At 46.0% G+C, this 19,914-nt stretch overlaps 2 protein-coding genes across 3 annotated transcripts; both read right to left on the bottom strand.

Annotated features, from left to right (window-relative positions):
• Nucleotides 1-15: 15 nt before the first annotated feature.
• LRRC47 (leucine rich repeat containing 47) lies at nt 16-5,088 on the bottom strand. The gene is made up of 7 exons (XM_061450392.1): nt 4,435-5,088; nt 3,594-4,040; nt 2,843-2,959; nt 2,514-2,629; nt 2,217-2,319; nt 1,717-1,806; nt 16-1,317 (listed from the first exon to the last, which is right to left on the bottom strand). Exons 1-7 carry the CDS (start codon nt 5,086-5,088, stop codon nt 1,090-1,092), a joined length of 1,755 nt encoding a protein of 584 aa, XP_061306376.1. The 3' UTR covers nt 16-1,089.
• Nucleotides 5,089-6,074: 986 nt separating this feature from the next.
• CEP104 (centrosomal protein 104) lies at nt 6,075-19,893 on the bottom strand. Of its 2 annotated transcripts, XM_061450387.1 has the most exons (22): nt 19,796-19,893; nt 19,094-19,258; nt 18,454-18,627; nt 18,023-18,161; nt 17,288-17,353; nt 16,849-16,925; nt 16,512-16,680; nt 16,155-16,313; nt 15,317-15,565; nt 14,329-14,532; nt 13,633-13,800; nt 12,811-12,984; nt 12,076-12,252; nt 11,579-11,785; nt 11,122-11,238; nt 10,895-10,931; nt 10,297-10,378; nt 9,777-9,885; nt 9,345-9,483; nt 9,029-9,096; nt 8,529-8,610; nt 6,075-7,364 (listed from the first exon to the last, which is right to left on the bottom strand). In XM_061450387.1, the coding sequence occupies exons 2-22, from the start codon at nt 19,204-19,206 to the stop codon at nt 7,228-7,230; spliced, it is 2,847 nt and encodes a 948-aa protein (XP_061306371.1). In that variant the 5' UTR covers nt 19,207-19,258; nt 19,796-19,893; the 3' UTR covers nt 6,075-7,227. The 2 variants fall into 2 exon arrangements, with proteins under 2 accessions (XP_061306371.1, XP_061306372.1); XM_061450388.1 differs by lacking the exon at nt 19,796-19,893 and having other exon boundaries at nt 18,454-18,608; nt 19,094-19,251.
• Nucleotides 19,894-19,914: the final 21 nt, after the last annotated feature.

The following is a 19,914-nucleotide window of genomic DNA, read 5'->3' as shown; positions in this document are numbered from 1 at the left end:
CACATGACAGTGACATGACTGTAAGAACCGTTTTATTTTCCCATTCATAAGCGAGTCCCAACACATGGATGTATTTGACACAGTATCTCCAAGTTCAGTTAGAGCTCTGCAGCCTCACTTTCAACAGCACAAAACTCCATCTCTAGGTCACCATTGCTTATGAAGAGGTTTGCACTCATAAGGTGGTAGCCTGGATGTAGCTGCCACCCACTCCAACCACTCCAACTACCGGTGCACCAACACTCTTCACGTGGAAGTGTGAAAGCAAGCACTCTGGCCATGAGTGCTTGTACTCTGGGGAGACAAAAAGCTTTAGTAGCGTCAACACTAAGCAGCATCAGTCCTCTGAGTGGAAATGAACTTCACGAGCATGAATGAACTTGGTGCTCCATCAACAGTAACTCAATGGGTACGCAACAGGGTCACTACAACTGGTGCTTCCACAAGGATGGGCGATGGCTCTGCAGTGCACTGAGACACAAACCCCTGCACTCAATTCAACTGACTTGGCTTAGAAATGGAAGCTGTGTTAATGTCTGAACACAGAAACCATCCTTTAAAACTCACTCCTCGAGTTCTGACAGCAATTACATCGTCACAATTACTCCAGATAGAAAATCACGCTGAATGAGATGTCAGCAAAGCCATTTGGCATCCCATCCTCGGTAGGGGCATGCAGCACGTGGCTGTTTCAACGCTGTCACCAACTGATTTCTCAGTTTAGCTGCCAAAATAATAATCCAGCTGAAACACACCAGGAAGAAGCAGGGATCCAGCAGAAAAACACGACTGCATTCACATTACAGATGCTAAGACACAATGGTTTTCTCTACAAGTGAACATGTTCTGACTTCCAGCTTCTTCTCTGCCTTTCAGTTCTCCCTACTCAGACAGAACGCTGATGGCTTTCTATTAAGGCTGAAGGAACACAACCCTGCTTGCCACAGCCTATCAAACGTGACAGTAGCAGGCGGGATGCACTGCATCTTGTCCTTACAAACCCGAACAACCTCACTGCATACAAGCTGCGTTGTTGGCATATGGCAAAAAAGAAAGGAAATGGAATCATTCTGTGAGCTCTGATAGCTGCTAACGTATTACAGTGAGGAGAGAGGACACTGTGCTTAGGTCAGTTTTTGAAGGATAAAGTACTTTCAAGTTTCCATCTGTGTCCACCACTCGAACCTGCTCCACAAGCATCGGCTGAGCGTTCTGGCTGGGGTTCAAAGCTGCTGGTCCACAAAGAGCATCAGATTCGTTATCCGAGCCTGAGTCTTCCTTGTTTTCCAAGGTAGATCTGTTCAGTTCTGCAATTTTCTGTTAAAAGCAAAACACAGAAAACAAGATTAATTCTGTGGCTGAGAGCAATTCCAGGCTGCTTCCAACAGAAGTTGTTGGCAGCAGCTGAAGCCGTACGAGCACTAAGAAGGGAAGGTGTTCAAAGACAAACCCTACATTTCTAATTGTGGTAACACAATGTTATTTACCTGGGTGAGTTCTGAGGTCTGCCAGGGAATCAGGATATAAGAATATGAAAACCCTTTGCAATGTGGAGATGGAAGGGTGCAAGCATGGAAGCAAGGATGGGAAAGCAAGTGAAGGAGAGGGAAGAATACTACTACTAAAGTAAAAATCAGCTGCTGTGTTCTCCTCAATGCATGTGGGCACTACGCATCCTGTCGAGAACAGATGTGATTGTTTTCCTGAGCTACTTACCAGAATTAGTGTGTCCATGACATCTTTGCATATCTGTAAGCTGGTATCACTTGTCACCTCCAGAAAGAGATCCCGGGTGTCCTTCCTGATCTGGAAGGATTTCACAGGTAAAGCCAGTGAGATGGGAGCGCACTCGCCCACAGTCACTTGGCAACACTTCATGCACAAACTGAAAGAAGATGTTCATTCAACGCAGCTCAGGCAAAGTGCTGCCTTGCTTTACAAGTCAAACACCATACTCTTGCCCTTCAATAAAGCCATCCCTGCTTAGAACAGAGCTCTGGCCAGAGGCTGCCACACTGGCAAAGGTGGAAATGGCACTTCCACATCCAGCTCAAGCTGACCACCTAGCAGGCAAGACCCAGGTTTGGAGATTTGTATTTGGAATGTAATCACAACAGGCACAGATTTGGGCATATCTCTGAATGCAGAGTTCAATCTCAGTGGAAAAAAAAACCCTCACTTTAATTCTGATCAACACATTTCCACTAACAGATTACCTTTGTCTTCTCGCTGTTGGTTATGGGTGGGAAAGAAATCACGATGCCTTCAGCATCCACCAGACAGGGGTAGTTGTCTTTGCCATCCAGTAACTGGAGATACCTGCCAGGAAAAGGAAAGCGGCAAAGAGTGGGTAATTGAACCAGCAGCAGGATGCAGTGGCACAAGAGTGTGACAACAGTGAATTAGGGTCTTCCTGGTCCACCATGGAGCAAAAGGAGTAAGAACATGGAAATTCAGTAAAGGTGTATCACGATGATACAGCTGAGGGAAGCCACAGGATGTCATGCACTGACCTATGCAATCCAGACACATTCTGGCGCTTCTTCTGCTTCCTCTGCTCCTCAGCTTCTAACTGCAGCTGGCGGAGAAGATCCTTTGCCTTGATCTCCTTTCGACCCAGAGGTGTTACCTACACCGTACAGAGCAAATACCTGAATTTAAGAGCTGCTCAGTCACAGGGGTTATTCAAACTCCTGTAAGCAAGACAATAACTGAGTTTAAACCTTTGTGTGAGCTACAACACCCACTGGAAAACCATTTGCTAGCACTAATTCCATTCTGTACAGTTCCAGAAGACAAAAGGGAACCAAGCGGAAAGGCCCAGGGATGCTATGGGCCCTACCTTCAGCATGTCAGGAGGCTGAACATCATACATCAGAGGAGCTTTGATCAGCTGCAGGTCATGGGTGGCAATAGTGGCTACTGTCCGCTTTTCACAGATGTCTTCATGCAGTTTGGTCTGAAACAGAAAGAAACCTATCAAAGCAGATCCAAAACATCCACATGATTTACTCCTCAGAATTACTCTTCACAGATTCTTCTGTATTTAACATTTGTAGCTACTCAAGTAACTCTTTTGCATTAAATAGAGCCTTTCTGCAAACTAATTTTACCTGAATTGCAATTGAAATGTAAAGACAGCGAGCATAACCCATGGCATCTCTCAACTAGGAAACAAATGGTTTTAAATCAGAATACCATCACAGAGTCTTGTAATCTGAAAGCACCTAACCCCTGCCACCTAATGGCTGGGCAGGCCATAAATCAGGGGTGACAGGCTGTGGTTATCATACCTGTTGGTTTCAGCACAGATTAGGGAACCTGGAGCCAAACCAAGGTACTTCTAATGTGGATTGGGTTCACTAATAGCTCTCAACAGGTTCCACAGCACCAACAAGCTGCTGCGACAGAGCAAACGCACTCAGGTGTGCGCTCATCTCCCTCTCATAGTAACACCTGAGCTCCTGTTGGGCTCCTCAGGAAAACCAGTTCTGCTCGTTCCAGAGGGACTGGGCAGCAGCTGCTGCACCCTCCCCAGCTCCTGGGTGAACAGCTCTCTCTGAGCTCACCTAACACAAGACCGCAGCACTGACCTGTGCGGACAGGAACCTCTTCAGAGCATTTCCTGGCTTCAAGTTCACTCCCCTAAGCACGCAGCACACGATGAAGGGTCGAACATCCTTGATACCCGGGCTCACTTTGACCACCAAGGGCGCCGGGTTTTCAGAGACGTGAAGAACCTTCACCAGCAGCTTGCTCGCCTCTTCCACCTCGTCCTGCTCCCCATCCCCACTATCCTTCTTCTGCTGCTTCTCCCTCTTCTTCTTCCTGGCCTCCTCCCTGGTGCTCTCAGCCTTTCCCTTCCCGCGGCCCCCAGCCCGCAGGTAGTCCAGGATGGCTTTTGTCTGGCAGCCATTGACCATCTTCTCCAGCCGCTTGTCCTTCAGCTGGTTCCCCCTGAAGTTGGCTTCCTTGAGGCGGGGGCAGTCGGCCAGGGCAGAGGGCAGCTCCCGCAGGTGGTTGTTGGCCACGTCCAGACTCTGGAAGAGACAGAGACTGGGGGGTCAGTGATGGGGACCCAGGTGGGCTCTGTAGCAGACAGCGATGAAGGGGTCAGTGATGGGGACTCAGGTGGGCTCTGTAGCAGCCAGCAATGCGGGGCAGTGATGGGGATCCAGGTGGGCTCTGTAGCAGCCAGCAATGGGGGGGCAGTGATGGGGACCTGGGTGGGCTCTGTAAGAGACAGAGATGGGGGGGGGGCAGTGATGGGGACCCGGGTGGGCTCTGTAGCAGCCAGCAATGGGGGGGCAGTGACGGGGACCCGGGTGGGCTCTGTAGCAGCCAGCAATAGGGGGGCAGTGACGGGGACCCGGGTGGGCTCTGTAGCAGCCAGCAATGGGGGGGCAGTGATGGGGACCCGGGTACCCCTCGCACCTTCAGTGCCGGCAGGGCGGCGATGTCAGCGCCCAGCTCCTCCACCTCGTTGTCCGCAGCCTCCAGGCGGCTCAGCAGCGGGAAGGGCCCTCCCGGGGCGGCGGCGGCGGGGGGGGGCAGGAGCCCTCCGGGCAGCGCCCGCAGCCGGTTCCCGGAGAGCAGCAGCGCCTGCAGCTGCGGCGCGGCGCGGGCCAGCCCCGGGCCCAGCTCCCGCAGCCGGTTCCCGCTCAGGTTGAGGCTGCGCAGCTGCGGGAAGGCCGGGGCTGCCCCGGGGGGCTCCGCGTCCGCCGCCCCGCCCAGCGCCGCGGGCAGCGCCTCCAGGCCGTTACCGGAGAGGTCGAGGACGCGCAGGGCCGGCAGCGCCCCGCCCAGCCCCGCGCCCAGCCCGGCGGGGCCCAGCGCGTTGCCGCGCAGCACCAGCGTGTGCAGGGCGGGCAGGGCCGCGGCCAGCCCCGGGCCCAGCTCCCGCAGCGCCGCGCAGCCGCTCAGCTCCAGCGACTGCAGCAGCGGCAGCGCCAGCAGCGCCGCCGGCAGCCGCCCCCCGCCCGCCGCCACCCGCTCCGCCACCGCCGCGCCGGGCAGGGACAGCTCCCGCCGCCGCTCCCGCGCCGCCGCCTCCAGCTCCGGCCACGCCGCCGCCGCCGCCGCCGCCATGGTGCCGCGGGGAGGGGCCGCGGCGCGGGCCCGCCTCGCCCCGCCGGAAAGGGCCGGTCCGGGGCCGCCTCCGAGCGCTGCCGGGAACGCTCCGGAGCCGGTGGCGAAGGCGCGGGTTTAACCCTTACAAAGAGCGAGAGCATCGCTAAGGGTGACCCCCTCCGTGCCCATCCCCAGCTGTGCGAGCGGCGTCCGTCCCTGCCTTGGGGTCGGACAGATTCCTGCGCGCGGGGCAAGGGCTGCTCCAGACGCGTCTCTGCACCTCGGGTGGGTGAAAAGCACCCGGCTGGCTTTGGGGCACAGCGAGGAAGCGGTCATGCACAGATCAGGCCCGCGGTCTGGTCACTGCCGTTGTTGATTTAAGCATTCCAGTCCAAGTGTTTGGAGAGCTTTCCTCCTGCTAGCCAGGCCTGCCTTGTGCAACATCTCTGCTCCGGGATGCTTTGCAGTACAGGAATAAGCATCACTGTGTTTCACACCCGCGTTGTTTCTCCCACTGCAGAAGACACAAAGAGTGAGCAGGCGCTGGGACGGGCAGGGTGATCATAGACTGGTGTGGGTCGAAAAGACTTTAAAGCTGATCCAGTTTCAACCCCTGCCACGGTCAGGGACACCTTCCACTCTAGCAGCTTGCTCCAAACCCCTCTGTCCAACCTGGCCTTGAACACTGCCAGGGATGGGACAGCAACAGCTTCATGACCCAATACACTGCCCTGGCCAACCCAAAACACACAGCAGGCCTTTGCTAACGGGGCTTTTCCAGTGACCTACACCAGGAAAGCTCAATTTGACGTCCAAAAGGGAGGGTGCTCGGGGCACAGCTCACAGACCATCACAAGTGCTGATCCCCAAGCAACATCAACACGTTTTGCCTGCATAAGTAATCAGGTTTTCAAATAAGAACTTGTGTCACTAAAGAAGAAATAAACCCACGCATATGTTAATATATATCCTCATGTATATCTATATTTATTGATATATGTAATTTGGAAGAGTTAAACTATAGAAAGGTTTCCAAAGTACAAGCACACTGATCTGCCTGTGACATCCCTTCTCTTGCAGAGAGGCTGCACACAAACTAGAAACTGTAATAACAAAATCAGTGCAGAACATACAAAATTCACTCCATGGTAGCAAAAACCCCAACCCCAAAAGGTCTGTCACCATCCTCACCCATCTTTGTACCTGTGGTGACACAGACCACCACTGAATTCTGCCCTGGAAAGCTCTGGCCTAAGTGTTACAGGTTAAAATCGGGACGGTTGCGTTAAGGCAAAGCTCCACACACTGTGCCTGAGCAGAATTTGTTCTCTGCAAAGCTGTTAAATGGTCACATGCTGTATCCTACAGATGCTCATTTTAATCAAGATCTAACTGGAGAAACTCAGCATTTAGAATTATCTGGATATAATTTTGGATTTAGAAGCGAGCGAGCACGCTAAAGCAGGAAAAAAGGTCTAAATGGTTAAGTCAGGGTTTCCAGGGCCCCACTAAGGTTTTCTTTTCTTTGAGGGGCCATTTCTTGGGGTGTATTTTGGAATGAGCTGGGAGGTTATAAAGAATGACTTTGATTGCTACAGTAGCTCTGTGGGGCCACTCTCATGAACCTAAGGGCATGCTTAGGGTTGAGCTTAACCCTGTGGTCAAGAGGCCTAAGGCACTTGGTGTGCAGCAAGCAGCCACAGAGATCAGCCACTTCGTGTTCATGTGGTGGCAGGTCATATGGCAATATCCAACCAGCCCTTTGGCTTTTTCCTTTGGTGCTAATTCTTGACATTAACAATATGCTTGAACTCATCAAATTACAGACACTGGTGTTAGAAACAAGAGCGAAGTGTGTTACCACCACTCTCATCAGGGAGACAGTTTACTATGAGTAACTGGAGATCAATGCCTGGCCTGCTTTGTGCCATCAGGGAATGTGGGAGGCCGGATCCATCCCAAAATATCCGTGTGTTTCCAGTGTAAGCATTTCTAGGAGAAAGCCACTGTGCTGCACAGGCAGCTGACACAGTGCTGTGGTTATCAGACTGGCAAGCGCTGCTCAACAGGCCCGTGGAGTCAAACAAATAAGATGAAATGAATTTCCCACACCTTTTAAATACCTACTATAGGCCAAAGGAAAAAATACTTGTCCTGTCATCGCTTTGTGTATGTTTTGCCACTGATTTTATTTGGGCTCCCTCTTGGGATTGGGATCTTGCTTCCTATAGAGGGTGATCGAGCTTTTGCTCCTGGAGGACCTGGTTTCCTTAAACACTGGCCACCCATTTTGCCTGTGAAGAGAAAATACAGGTCGTTATTGCAAGGACATCTGGTCCCAGCCTTGAATTTTATCTACCATTTTGATTCTCAAGAACTATGAAGTCTGAATGACTGATACTGGCAACTAAAAGTTGGTGGGCATCCGGTCTGAGGTGAGTCTCACAAGACTAGACGGTCAGCGTTCCTTTCCCATCTCTAGGAAATCGCTCTGGAGCTTTAGCTGTATCCAGGCAGGATTTAAGTTCCTTCTGTGTTTCCAAATTCTAAGCAGCAGCAAACTAACTAGCATTCTCACAGGCAAATAGAAAACAGATGGACAGACATGACTGTATGTCCAGTCTGACACTGGACACTGTTGAGTTTAACCACATTCACTTAGCAGAGCTGACAAGATTCTGTCCAGGATGCTGGAGTAGCTGTAAAATGCAGGTATGAGCAAAGCAAATACCAGACACAGAGGTTAACTCCAGCAATGACCTGAACACACAGGGGACTAAAGAGCTCTGAGAAAAGTCTGAAGGAGGAAAGGCTCTGGATGTTACTGACCAAGAGAGTTTTGGTGCTGCAGGCAGGGAAAATAGCATGTTTAACTTCTGCGTCCAGGAAAGAAAAGGATTTTGCTTCATAAATAGAGATGAGTGTTAAAAAAAGCCACCTGACATCAGCATCAATTTCTCTCTGTTGGTAAAGAAGCTGCACAATCATAGATTCTGCCTACCTCCTGGGTCTGAATGGCAAAGGAAAAGCAGTACACAGCACTAACTATTCAATTCATCTCGTAATTAGGATTAGATTAGCATCCTCTGATTGGACATTACAAGCTAAATCGGGCTCTCAGTTCTCTGTGTCAGCGTTCAGGAGCTTGCCAGAATGTTAACTGTTTCCTATCACACCGATTGTTCTATTCACAGTTGTACTGTCATGCAGAAAAAGCCCCAAACTGATCAAATACACCAGCTCTCCAACCAACTGAGTTAATGCCTTGGTTTGAAACAGGATTGTTATGAAATGATTTTGAGAGTTTGCCCCCCGAGTATGCTGTAGTTAGGTTAGGTTATGTAAAAAACTGAGTTGAACAAGTAGCAAGAGTCTGCTCTCGAGGATGAAACACTCCTCTTAAGTAAAAGGAACACAGTAAAAAGCATAACCATTATTATCATAAAACAGTATCTTACCAGGCTGCACCAGAAGAGTTTTATTTAAGATGGAGAGCCTCCGCTGATTCATTTTACAGCCCATCAAATGAGATTTCCAGCCCTGAAGTCAATCAAAAAGAAGTGATACTACAACACCAGCAAAATCAGCCAAGCTCTTAGGTAGTCACTATGTATGCACATAGATGTTGAAACCATGAGGAAAAACAGGGTTATGAACAGACCTTTTTGTGACAGCATTTGAATCTGCTCACTCATAAAAGCATCTTAGGCACCTTATGACTAAGTGAAATAGAAATTAAGATATCCAAATCTTGATATGATACCAACAGATATTTTCAGCTGCTGAAAGCACACTTTGGATGTGCCAGAGATTTCCCAGCATTAGGCAGTAACAGGGAACAGCATGGAGGAAGTTCTTCAAGGCAAGTTCTGAAGTCATTGATATAAGGCAGTGTTAGAAGAGGACATGAATTCAGTCCCAGTGCCATAACATCAGAGCAGTCTGGAAGGCATCTTACCTCGTCTCCTGGAGGAAAGTTGTCATGGCACAATGGGCAATGGTTTGCCTCATGTTCTGGCTTGGCAGCTGAAATGATGAGAAAAATAGTGCAAGAATTGCAAAGGCAGGCTAAGTTCAAATACAAGAGGAGAAGCTGCACAACAAAGAGTGTAAAACTACTCCATGGCTAAACCAGCTCCATCCCTTTTATCATTAACTGCTCTCAAAGTCCCGTGTTTAATCATCTACACCAAAACAAGATCAAAAGGAACGTTGGGGCTTAATCCTTTGGGCTTGACGTTTGAAGTTCAATCCTCCTGTTTGAAGCTACTCACAATTGCAAGTCTTGCTCTTAATATGCTTGGGCAACTCATCTTTTGGAAGGGCTTCACCACACCGCTGGCATTTCCCAAAATTGTCCTTTTTATCACAGTCAGTCAACAAGTGCTCTGTCAGGCTGGCTATTTCCACCACCTGCAATGGAGCAAGAGGCACCCAGTGAGCCTTGTGCTGTGCTGAGTAAAAGAGGAGTATTTAAAACTCTGCTTATATGATTTTTGGAAGTTAAATCACACTTTCCAAAATGGCACAGGGAAAATGAAATTTTAGTCCATTTATAATACTGCTCTGTCCAAAAAGTGCTACCCAAGATCACACTTGTGTTCAGCATTTGTCTACCTTAGCATTAAATATTATCTTATAGCACCTTAAAAACAGAATAACAACAGTTAATGTCTTGTAGTAGCTCCAGACAGTTTATGCCTAACCTGTTTGCAGTGCTCACATCTGGTTAACATACGGCAGTGTTTCCAGTAATGGAGATCCAAGCCTTCCTCTGTGAAGGATTCGTCCCTTTCACCACAAAAAATACATAAGCTAGGGAAAAAAAATACATGCATCAGTAACATCACAGAGTGAAATGGAGGAATACTGCTGCTTCTGTTAGAAGCTATTCTGAGTAACAGCTACTATCTTGGTACACCTCATTTTCTTTACACAGTGCTTATAATGCATTAGGGCATGTACAGATACTATCACATAATTTATGGTAACTACAACTGTGAAGCATTTGCTCACATAGAAAGATGTAATTCCCCAGAAGCACTGAGAACAGCTCACTGAGACTGGCTGTCATGGCTCCAGAGTTTTCTAATGCTTCCTCTGAGCCCTTATATCCTACAGTACACATGACAGCTACAATACATCTTTGATCCATTGGAAAAACATTAAGCACTTGGTATAACCTGCAAGCTAATAAGGTGGTTGGAAGCTGCTCATCTAACTTACTTATCCAAGTAATTTGCAACAGAGGAACGATTGTCTGGAATCTCCACTGTTGCAGGCTGTGGGCTTTCCATTACTTGATAACCTGTAAAAAGAGAACTATTAAAACCAAAATCATATTGTAATTCACTGTCATGCATGCCTAGAAATACTGTTTCTCTGCATCTTCCCAGCAAAAACACTGAGCAGAAGCACACCATCACCATCGTGGTAACAAGCACCAAAAGCCAATATACCTGTAGGCAACTGGGAAACTACTGCTTCAGTCATTTACAACAGTAAAATATTTCAGTGATGATTTTTACATGTAGTAGATGATCTCCCTCAGGCTGGGGAGAAATCTAAAGTGGTTTCAAGCCATATTAATTGTTATTAGAAATTAACTGGCTAGCTGGTGGCAATTTTTCTCCCGTGAACTGGTTTCCTCTATGGCAGGTTGAGCCTCGGCCAATCTGAAGCACTCTGGCATGTTTTTAAATAAGATAATTCAATAATCTATTAAGCACCTGCAGAGTTTCAGAGACATCATGAAGTATGTCCACATTTCTTAACACTATTTGAAACATTTGCACATTTCTTAACAGTGTTTAAAACTACCTACCTTGAGCCTTTAGCTTCTGCAAGTCAGAGTCTTTCTCCTATTGAACAAAAAAAATCTAAGTCAGAAATGTACTTAATGACTGTGATACTTGCCAGGAAGAACACATTATATTCTGATTTTTCTCTGTCATTAAAAGCTTAGAAGCAGAGCCAATGCATTACAACGTTTGTGCTTCTGGTCCTACAGCAAATCTCTCAGGTACTGAGGCAAAACCAAACCACCCTCACCTTTCCAGCTTGAACTTCTGCTTGCATCTCCATCAGAGCTGCCAGCTGACCTTGCAGAACTTTCATTTCTTTCTTCTTCTGTTTCTCTGCTTCTTCTCTTGCTTCCTTTCTCTGTGCCTGTCAAGAAACAGTCTTTCAGTTACAAAAAGATTTTGAACCATCTCTCATATAGAAGAGACTGCAAAACACATCAATGTGGAACAAATGGTCAATGCAACAAGAAATATCCAGCACGGTTAAATGTTGCTACAGCAACACCTCCTTCCCCCCAGATTCCTCTGTCCTACCTGAAAGATAGCACTACTACTATAGTGTGTACTACAATGTATTAACAGCACACCTTATGATGCTCTGCTACTGTGTCCTCCAGTGCCTAATAGAGCTGTGAAATCAATATTTTGCTCAGTTGGATGCAATGTTTAAAATAGCTGTGTGGGTCTGCAATCTGATTACGTACCCTGATTTCAGCTTCAGAAAGTTTGCCATCTATTTTGGTGAATCCATCAAAGAGTGTTTTATAGAGAACAGTCTTACGAATGGTTGCATCATCTGGAGGCAGATATTCCAGTACAGCAGTCCTGTGCTTCCTGTACATGTCAAAGATAATCTGCAACGCCATATCACGGACTTCATAAACTCGGTGTTCCAAAGCTCCTGTTGCAAACTGAACATAATAATAAGGCTCTATTTCCCCACATTTTTTAAGGACTTCTTTATTAATCTATTATTTCACTGCAGTGGCAGAAATCTTCAGGCAAACAGGTTTTTACAAACACTTTCTGACACAGTGATTCTTTTTCCCCATATTGGCATCTTGCTTCCTCACAGGATTGTGTGTTGTCACCTCCAAGAGGCTCAAATTCTCTTCAGTAATCCACCAAACACTCCAAAATGGGCAGCCCCAATAAGACAGCAACAGAAAATGCTTCCTGTGCTGTAAGCTCAGGCTCCTACCTTCATGACACTGCTGATGGTAAACCCGGAGTTTTCAGTTCCCATGTCTTTCAAGAGGCATTGCACTAATTCCACTTGACTCATCGCCAGATGTGTTGCAGAGTTGGGTTTTAATGGTTGAACCAAATGAACTGGAACAATCTGAAGAGGTCTGACCTCACTGCACAGTGCCATTTCCTAGAAACATGCAGAGAGGCAGTGTGCATGTCGGAATCCTGAACAAGGGAAGTTAACTGCCTTTGCAAAATAGAGGTATATTCTAGGTTACTTGTAATAAGTTAAGTAAAATAAAATAAGTCTTCCATAAGAAGTAGCTGCTTATTTGTTACTTTAGCAGCGAGAAGCTGCTTGCAAAGGTTTTAAAGAGAAGATTATCCTGAAGTTTGGTTTCACTTTCGGCATCAGGGAGAAATCAATAAAGTCTTCGACATGCTCAGGTGAGTTATAGAACTGGACTGTGAGAAACGTTTCAAGAGCTGATCTTACCCTGAGCTATATGAGAAGGTAGACAAGAAGTGTTACAGAGGATACAAAATCCTGATATTGCTGGACATAAACAGCTGGAAAACACACTGCAAGTTGGTTTTACCACTTTGCCTTCCATATTCAACATCATCCTTCGCAGCAGCAAACTCTGGTCTCAAAGTCAAGCCTGGTTAGATGTTACCTACCTACCTTTGAGCCCTGTGAAATTCTTAATGCAACTCAGACCATAATTTGAAGCAAAACACTTACCTGAATGAAGTTAGAAGCCACAAGGCGAAGACGGGATGAAGAGTCTCCTGTTCTAGAAAGCAAATTTGGCAGCGTTTTTTCCACACAATGAGAAGTCTCCAGCTTTCCCAGTTTATGTTTCGGTATATATTGGGTAATGATCATTTTTAGAAGTTTCAGGGATGCTTGAAAAACCTAAGTTAAAAAGAACAAGAAAACAATGACCAAAAATAGCACACAGATCCCTGTGTTCAGACAGTATTGTAGACTCTTCTCTGTACTAAAGAACAGCAGCAACAGGAGTCTAGAATTACAGTGACAACCCTAATAGAAGCTACTTCAGATACCTCTCTCCCAGAAAACATCTTGCTAGGGCTTAGGTGAAAGGCTTCTTATAAAGAGAAACACAGCTCTTGAGTTTTTTCTCTTCTTCTTGTTCTTTTATTTGAAGCCTAAGGCTCCTTAGGCTGACTGCCATCGCTCAGGCTGGAAACTAGAGGTTACTTCATTGCTCTATTTCAACTTGATAAAAACAAACAGGATCAACCACACTACACATTTATTGTAGCAGCAATAGTTCCTCAAGCTCATTACCCAGCCCAGGGCAGTATTTTCTGCGCTGCTGAATGACAGACATTGCCCAGTCCTTGGGCCCAACTAAAAACTGACATTCCACTTGTTTGGGGGGTTTGGATAGGCTTGTTTGCTTGTTGGTTTTAGTTTAAACTTACTCAACAGTAGTTTTACAAACTATTTGTTCAAAGCATCTTAACCACATGGTTCTACAATTTTGGCTGCTAGATCTGCACTGGAGTATTTCTTACCCAATATATCACAACGTACCGAAGGCACTATGTCTTTGATGGCTCTCCTCACAAGGAAGATGGCAGCTCTCAGCATGTTCTTTAAGTCCTCCTTTGGAGTGGTCACGGACACTTCCATCAGCTCCTTATACACAGCAAGCAATGCATCTTCTCGATATGACCAGGTTTTGGAAAATGCTCCTGAAACCTGAGCACAGAACAAGTTAATCTCTTAAAATGTCAGTGCTGATATTTCAATATTTACTCAACATTAATATACAGAAACTGCCTCAAAAGAACACATGAACTTCAGCATGAAGTCCCCACGTGTTTCCAGCAGGAATTTGGCTTTTATTAAAAGCTCAGATATTTGAGAAACTATGAGGGAAATGGATTAACAGGTCAGGCTCAAGGATCCGTTTCCTGCACAGCAATGGCTTCTCTCCCTACAATAGACAGTGGCAAGTTATGGGTATTCTGATAGGGTCCATACCCAAAAGCAGTCTACCACATACTATCTGCTTAATAGCTCATCAAGTAATCAATCATAAAAGCTACAGCACCATACAAACACTGCAAACACGAACCCGTATGTCCAAGGTCAACTTTTAACCTCATATTTTTAAGTAACAGCTCTGAACAAGTGAACATCAGTAGGTGTTTGCTGACAGAGTGCGTATCAAATCAACTCCACACAGATCACAGTAATCTATGGGCTCATTTTGGTGTTCTTTACCAAAGCTTCTCCAAACACTTCAACAGTGGGGCTGGCCTCCCTCAGTGCCTTCTCACTTAATGCTTCTGGCTCCCCAGTAATGCCACTTCTTGGAGTATCATCAATATACTCTTCAGCCATCCCCGGCTCAAAGTACGCGATGGCTCCATCAGATTGTTTCCGGATGGCTGGAAGAGGTGTCTCATCATATGGTAAAAACTGAACCTAACAGAGAAGATAAAAGTTGCTGTTCTAGAAATGACTTAGATGTGAAGTTGTTTCATCACAAATTGCCTTGATTTCAATGCATTTTTCCCCCATTAAGGCAGTATTGCTTTACAATTACATCCAGGTGTTGTAGTTCCCATAAAAACATCATGAAGAAATGGAATCAGTGCCTGTGTATGAAACTTATTTCTCATCTACAGAGTACAATAACACACAAAATGTCTTTTGTGGAAGTGCGTGCACATATAGAAGAAATCACCTGCTGATAGAAAGCCAGCAAGTCATAAAGCTTTATTTGTTAACTAAGTCAATATCCTGGTAAGAGCAAATATTGCTGCTACTAGAGACAACACAAGTCTTCCTTAGCTTTGCCAAAAGCAGGAGCATCAAAACCTAAAGATTAAGCTAACCAGACACTGTGATTTTCTTCCTCTCCTTAGACACGACACCAAGACTCTTATTCCATAACCACATTCCAACAAATTCCCTTGCAACTGTAGATTCACCTGACCTGATCTCTCAGACGGAGATTTATTAAGCCACTAATGGAGCAAGCAGAATTCAGCTTCCACTGTATTGGACACACAAGCCCTGAATAGTCATTTAGTGTCTATTAGCTTCCAGTCATCTGTTTGTAAATCAGATAAAATCAATCCCTTTTTGCCTCAATCTCCGGTAATGTATAAGCCATGCGAATAACCACAAAGCCCTTGTTTTAAAGGCTGAATGCACAACCACTTGCTCTGACAGACTTCTGCAGTAACAGAGGTTCACTACTCACATTTTCTTTGGGAAACGCTTCCCTAGAGGTTGTGGGATGAGTCTCAGGAGGAGGAGGGGACTGATGGAGAACAACAGGCTCAGCAGAAGCGGGATCTGCTGACCTCTCTTCTAGCAGAGGCTCTGCTCTCCACGACTCCCCTTTAGGGGGCTCTGTGTGCTCACAACGAGGTGAAGTTGCAGGTTTGGTGAGCTGAAGATTGTCAGCGTAAGTCATAGGCTCCAAAGGCAATTCAGATGGTTTTCGAACCTGAGAAAAGGAAGATTTTGTAAAGCAAGGCTGACAATGTCCTAAAATCAGGATTGGCACAGCCCCAGCTCTGACAGTCACCAAGATTCTCGTGCTTTCAGATAACTGTCAGACCCCACTCAGAGATGGGTAATCATTTCCACTGGATGCAGCTTTGTGAATCAGGAAATAATTCTGTGTGGATGAGTGGCAGGAGATGATAAAGCTTCCTGTTCCAAGAACAATATAAAACTATATGTATCTTATCACAGTAATTCTGTCTGGTCAGCTTTGACCTGTTACACCCCTTCAAAATGTAAGAGAGTTTCTTACTCATCTGCATCAGGTAGTCCTCTAATTCTGCAAAACATTCAGGATTCTTATGTCATTTGCTTGAGACCTCAACAGTCCAATGTAATGTAGTTTATGGAGAGTTAATCATGTTCGTAAAATGCAAGTCTTTGGTTAGGGAAATCCACATAGAAAACTTAAAATCCTCACCTAATTGTCATAAAATACCAGTGTACCAACTCTTATTCTTTGAATCTATTAGGCTGCTCGGCCACTTCTCTTTACACTAGCCTCCTGAATTAGGAACAGCAGTACCCACCATCAGCTCTTCATCCAGAAGGTCATGGAGCTCCAGCTGCTGATACACCTTCAGGCGATATGCTTCCATTTGCTGTTTCTTCTTTTTAGCAAGATCATAATCCTCTTTCTCCACAGCACAGCGCTTCTCCACCTCGTACCTCCCAAGTCTTTCCCCTACCTAGCAGACAGCATAGCAGGCTAGTTTGGAATCACATTACTGTACCTATATTAAAGTTATTCAACTAAACTATCTGTTCTTAGAATTACTCTTTGAAAACATACTGGAAACCGTTATGATTCCACATGAACACAAGGGTCTCCAATAGGCTGCTGGAATACTGTTTGGCTTAAGAGACAAAGAGCTTTTCCACAATACCTTCTGCAGGTCTGCAATAGCTTGTTTGAGTTTCTTGGCATAATCATAGCGCTCGTGATGGACAGCTTCCCGCTTCTTCTCATCCAGTCTACGTATTATCTGAGCGACTTCTGGATCCTGATACATGTCAAAAGCCAGATCATCCAGAGGTGAAATGGAGTCGCATTTCCTGAAGATATAAAAGGAATAAACTAAGCTTTCAGTTCATCCAGAATAAGCCAGGCTGAGTGTTTGTATTCTCTTTCCACTAGCAGGGAACTAACAAAACAGAGGGACTGAGAACTACTTTATTCCAAGCAGACGTTTTGCCAGGGTATACACAGAAGAACATCCTTACCCGAGGTAAGTTCCATCTAAGGCAGGATCATCTGATTTAATTCCTAAGTACTGATCTATCAGCTTCTCCCTGGAAGGCTTTGCAAGGGGAAAGAAGAAATATCTTAGTGTGCATTCAACACCAAGTGCACATTCAGGACAGAGATTCTGACTTCCTACAATTGACATAAGCAATGTAAATTATAACCCTTGTTATGTATTTTGGGGTATCCTGAGAGGCTGGAAGTGCAAATGTTCCAAATGACTGTATTTTTTCTACCCACATATCAGGCTCCATTCTTGAGAACATCATTAAAACATTAAAGAAAATAAATAATTAACACATGGCAGCTCTGCTACAGCACAAAACCAGCAGAAGAAAGATGCACTCCATTACCCCAGGAACCCTGTAACTGAACACATGTAGTAACAGTAAAAAGACAGGGCTGCTTTGCACTTACACTGTTAGTGCTGTCATTACTGTAGTCTGCTGGATCTCCAATAATGTTTATAGCTACTAGGGCGACCTGGGATAGATTTAAAGCAAATGTAAATGCATAAGGTCATTACTTTTTCCATATCTTATGAAAACTGAAACAAAAAAAGTGGAACAAAAAGACAAAAAGTAGAGCTGGTGGTCTCCAGAGTGATATGGAAGCAAAGAACAGCACTAACTGCCAAATGTACTTCATGCTCCATTAAAAATTTATTACCAAGTCTCCAGACCACATTGCACAGCCATCGTTGCTCCCTTTCCTGGTCTGGGATGAAAGGAAAGAGACTCACTGTAGAACTGAGGTAGGTATTTGCTGTTTCTGTATCAGGGTGGCTGTATAATACCTTCACTTGACATCACCTCAGATCCTATAGACTAAGAGTGCCTTTGTAAGGACCACAAAGCCATTCTCAGAGGAAGCCCTTTGTCCTCAGAGCAGAGCTTCAGGTGCTCTCTACAACCCAGGACAAAAGGCAATAATGGAATGGGCACTTGATTTGCTTGTTCTGGATAAGCTGCATGCACTTGGTCATGATCCCAAGTCACTTAGAACCTCTTATTTGTATTTTCTGGTTAAAACAAACCAAATATAAATCCAACTGACATTTTTAGCTCCTATAAGTGAAGGGAGGAGATTTCATTGCCTGTTCTGTACTACTGAAGTGTCATCTAGTTTACCAAGTAAGGACTTGTAACTCACCTGACCATATAAGTTGTATTTATTGACATAATTTTTATGGAAAATCAGCTTCAAGTACTGGCCAACTGCATCCATGTACACAGATTTTAACTCTCGTGCTTTGAAATCAGTCTTTTCATTGTCCGAGAGAGGAACATAACTGAGAAGGAAAATGTAACAAGTAAGCAGAGGAACTGTACAAATACGCAGCTGCATCTTTGCTCCTCAGGTGAGGGCTTTGCTAAGGTATAAAACTCATAAGTGAAACATGTGCTGTGAAGTGACAATACTATTCATGTCTCTTACACCTACATCTGCAGCTTTGTTACCCACCTAAGCAAATAGAGAATCTCTGCTGCTTCCAGCACACTGTAGCCATATTATTGCACATTATTTCCTCCTGAAGACATTTTGATTAAGGTAATAAAACCATTTAGAGCTGTTTTGCTTACCCTAGTCTGTGAAATCTCTCTGACTGATAAGGAGCAAAGTATTCAGGCAAGCTTTCGCTGATGTAGAACTCAATTTTGCTTGAAATCATGTACTGGTGAGCAAGCAACTGCAGCTTTCGTATTCGACATCTCTCCACCAACTGCAGAACAATTTCCTGTGGATACTGACAGAGTCTGAAAACACACACAATTTCTGAATCATCCTTTTATAGACGATTCCACTTCCAACTCGAGTAACATTTAATTACAAAGCTTTCCAACATTATCACTTACATCAACATTACAAATATCATGAAAAGAAACCAAGGAGGAGAAACACTTTTCACTTCACTGCACGCATGGGTGTGTTAAGGTGTCCATACATGTCTAGAGGATATACTGAAAAGACTGGATTTTTAATACTAAGCCAAAGCAGCTGCAAACTCCAAAACTGACAAGAATACAAACAATTCCCTTTCCTTCTTTCAAAGAACCTTTTTTTCACACAATGTGATGCCTTTAGGTGGTAACCAAGGCACTTTTTCCCCTCCAAGATAAGGATTCCATGGGATTAAAGTAACTTCTTTTGGTGGTACTGGACACAGTACATCATCCGCTTATTTTAAACCCAGTGCATGCATGTCCCAGCCCCTTGACATACCTGGATGATCGCCATCCATTCACTGTCGGTGCGTGAACCATCAGCTCCTTCGCGCTGAAGCCATCTTCGTGTCCTGATGAGCTAACAACTATAAACCCGATCTTGTGGGGCATCCTGCAGGCGTAAGCCAGTCAAAGCCACAGTGTTTCAAGCTTAAGGTAATCCCTGGAAGGGCAAGAGAAGAACACTGAAACACTGCAGTGAAAGCATTAAGTCCCATGGGCTGTCGAGTCAGCAGATGATGATGGCAAATTAAGTTTTCTTTATAATATCAGCACCATAAACCACACCATGTTCTCATGCTGAGCGTTCTACTTGCACTTCACACAACGAGAGGTTAGCTAACTTGTGTAACAGCCGAAGTTATAAATTAAGCAATAATGAAGAACTGGGTCAATTTAGCACCTTTCCACAGCTACGCACACACCTGGGCTGCTGACGGGCAACACAGGGAAGGAGCAACGGGAAAGACAAACACCAGAGACCACCGCCAGCCCTACCCCCGGTACCGCAGTGCTAGCACAGCATCAATTTCGGCCCCCTCCCTCCTCCTCCCGCTACCCCCGGCCGCTGCAGCACAGGCCGCGGCGGCTCTCCACCGGCTCGGGGGAACGACCGGGCCGCGGAGAAAGCCTCGGGGCCCTTGGGGCCCGGCCGGAGGAGCAAGGGGTAAACGGCCAGGCCGGAGCAGGCCCCACTTACCTCAGCGCGGCCCCGCCGCCGGCTCTCATGGCAACGCCGCGCCCAACGCCGCGCATGCGCGTCCGGCCGCCCCGGGCCGGAGCCGTCTCCTCCGCTCGGGGCGCCTGCGCGGCGGGAGC

The sequence above is a fragment of the Pezoporus flaviventris genome, unplaced genomic scaffold (genome assembly GCF_033815535.1).
Source record: "Pezoporus flaviventris isolate CSIRO_AGI_PZ_B2104156 unplaced genomic scaffold, CSIRO_AGI_Pfla_v1 ptg000009l, whole genome shotgun sequence".
Classification (NCBI taxonomy): domain Eukaryota; kingdom Metazoa; phylum Chordata; class Aves; order Psittaciformes; family Psittacidae; genus Pezoporus; species Pezoporus flaviventris.
The sequence above is the reverse complement of the archived record's forward strand: the minus strand, read 5'-3'. Positions and strand labels throughout refer to the sequence as shown.